Source organism: Centruroides vittatus, unplaced genomic scaffold, assembly GCF_030686945.1.
Source record: "Centruroides vittatus isolate TY-2023 unplaced genomic scaffold, ASM3068694v2 contig_941, whole genome shotgun sequence".
Taxonomy (NCBI): Eukaryota; Metazoa; Arthropoda; class Arachnida; order Scorpiones; family Buthidae; genus Centruroides; species Centruroides vittatus.
Window position 1 is genome coordinate 427,139 of NW_027122625.1, and position 2,670 is coordinate 429,808.

Here is a 2,670-nt window from a genome sequence, read left to right on the forward strand (position 1 = left end):
CGATACTCTATGGGGCATGTAAACTAATGAAAATACGCGATAAAAATAGGAGAAAATTGATATTTTATATCATCCGACGTTATAATATTAATGGATTTTTAACATACTTCCGGTGTTTTTTGTCGAGTGAACGGCTTCGAATAGAAATTCGGGCTCTAGAGCTTTTGAAGTTTCGTAATTGATCAGTTCGCCATGGAACTCATTGCATTTTCCTTCTGCTGCAGTATAGTTAACTTTATCAATCGATTTTTTAATACAGTTTCCAGATAAATACGAAAACTTCCAGCCTTCATCACACACCATAGCTACAAAGTTTACAACAATAATCCGGTGTTAAATATAGGCTTAAAATATAGGCCTACTTATTATTTTTTTTTTAAAAAAAGAAACAATACTTACGTGGGTCTGGTAAAACGTTTCCAACGCAGACAAAACTATGGCGGCTACCATCGCAAGACGTAGTGTATAAAGTCTTTGTGACGAGATTCAAACCTACACAATCGTCACGCGGTTCGTCCTTCCCCCATAATAATTTCGATTCGTTGTAATTCAAGACATTGTCGTGACTGTTATAAACAATTAAACATTGTAACGATTGTAAAAACCTATAAAAAACGGCCACTCATAAAAATGGCCGCTATTAGTACGTAAATTCTTACCTAAATTCTCTAGGATCGGGATCGCTCCATAGATAAATCCCGTTTATCCTTTTAATACCAATGTGTATTTTTTCGGTTTCATCTAAATTACATAAAATAAAATAAAAAAAAAAACATCAGAATTTTTTAAAGCGAGAGTTTAAAATAGAAAAAGTAAACGACTTACTCGAGAATTTTTGAATTTCTACAACATCCGTCGCTTCGTGATAAAATAAATAAGCAGAATAATGTCGACATACATTATATGCCCTCTCCCAATTTTCGGCCGTTTTAAAGAATGCTACACAAAGAGAATTTTTGGGCATGAGCGACTCGACGTACTTAAAACCTGGAGGACACATACCTAGAAAAATAAATTTAAAAAAATAAATCCAGCAACAAGTTGCTTAACTTTCCCGGCAACATTTAAAACTGTGTGTGTAGTGCCATCTGCTACGATATTTTATTTAAAAAACTTTTTATATTTTTAACTATTATAAAATGGCAAAAAGCTTAAATTTGAGGATAGGGATGAGCTTTATAAAAATTTATAAATGCTAATAACGAATAAAATCGTCATTAAGTACGATCATACTCGATATACGACACACGACCCTATGTATCTCCCCACCCCTTCGACCTTTAACCACGAAAATTTGATGGCATAAAACTCCTTAATACCCAATCCTCCCTGCAAAATTTCAGAAATTTTCGACAAAAACAAAGAGTTATTAAGCTTCAAAGAAGGCGAACAAAATCGTGCCACACGCACACGCATCCATACACACAGAAAAAAAAAACCCGAATTTTTTACATTTCTTGACGTTTCAGAGTCCAAAAATGTAAAAATCTTGAAGATGTGGTAATTTTTTTAGCCATACTTTCCCTCCGTTTTGTATAACAGAGCCGGGAAAGTAAAAGTACAACGAATGTTAAAGTACTAACATGTTTCTCGTTAAGAAAAAAAAAATAATCACAAAATGCCGACAATGTGGGCGTTGTAGTGGTCAACTTTTGGACTTAAGCCACAATTACCAGACACCAATCTATTATGTTACTTAATACTAGCTTTAAACACTAACAAAACAAAAATCATTGAAGATTTTATTACTATAGCGGACAAGGTCGCGCGTTTTTCTTTAAAAGCCAGTTCCTGTTCCGTAATGAATAATAATAATAATAATAAATTAATAAATATAAAATTACTTACCACTAGAACGAACATTTCCGAACAACACGGAACAAAAAACGGCACAAAAATAAATACAATCTGAAAGAGAATTGTTTGTTTTTATAAAGGAATCTGCTGGAAGTAGTTAGAAAATGTTCAAAATATTCTTACCTCGTCTCGACGCCATTTTGTTTTTGGTCTTTTTTTTATGATGATGAAACGATCATCGTCACAGTTTACGCGACTTTAGATGAATAAAAATCTATTAAGACGAATGATGTCCACTTGTAGAATACAAAAGGTTTGCCTTAACTTCCTGTAGTTTTTATCTAACTGACGTGGAATGACAGCCACATCCGCTAAAATTATACATTCTAGGAAACAACCGAGTTAGATTGGAGTTGTAAACGGATTTCCAGCTACTTGCACATCCTTAAGAGTTTTCTATCCATCTCGCAGATGTTCTAACGGATGCTAATGTTTATTATACATTCGACACTGACGAGGTTAAAGGTTGTACTGACGCGTTCTTTGGAACTACATTGCAAAATCACCCCCTTCGAGGCGTGGTTAAGAACGTCCTAGCTCTGTACAAACCCAGTTTTACTGGATGATTGTCTATTAATGACTGTTTGTGGGTGGTTCCGAGTTTTACGATTAATCTTACTCAATATTAAGTGATGAATAAGCGCTTATAAATCTGTAATTTACTTAGAAATTATATAAAGTAGGTCGTTAAATCTCGAATTAAACTAATTACAATTTATGGAATTTTTTTTCTCTATTAGTAGTTGGAAGTTTAAAACGGTATATTTTCTCTGTTGTGTTAGTTAAAATTAATTTAAATACACGCCGTGCTGA

General features: G+C 33.5%; 1 protein-coding gene across 1 annotated transcript; it reads right to left on the reverse strand.

Annotated features, from left to right (window-relative positions):
- Positions 1–87: 87 nt before the first annotated feature.
- On the reverse strand, positions 88–2,383 carry LOC136984937 (uncharacterized). Its single transcript, XM_067282082.1, has 6 exons — positions 1,981–2,383; positions 1,849–1,908; positions 826–1,002; positions 660–741; positions 400–566; positions 88–305 (listed from the first exon to the last, which is right to left on the reverse strand). Exons 1-6 carry the CDS (start codon positions 1,994–1,996, stop codon positions 88–90), a joined length of 720 nt encoding a protein of 239 aa, XP_067138183.1. The 5' UTR covers positions 1,997–2,383.
- Positions 2,384–2,670: the final 287 nt, after the last annotated feature.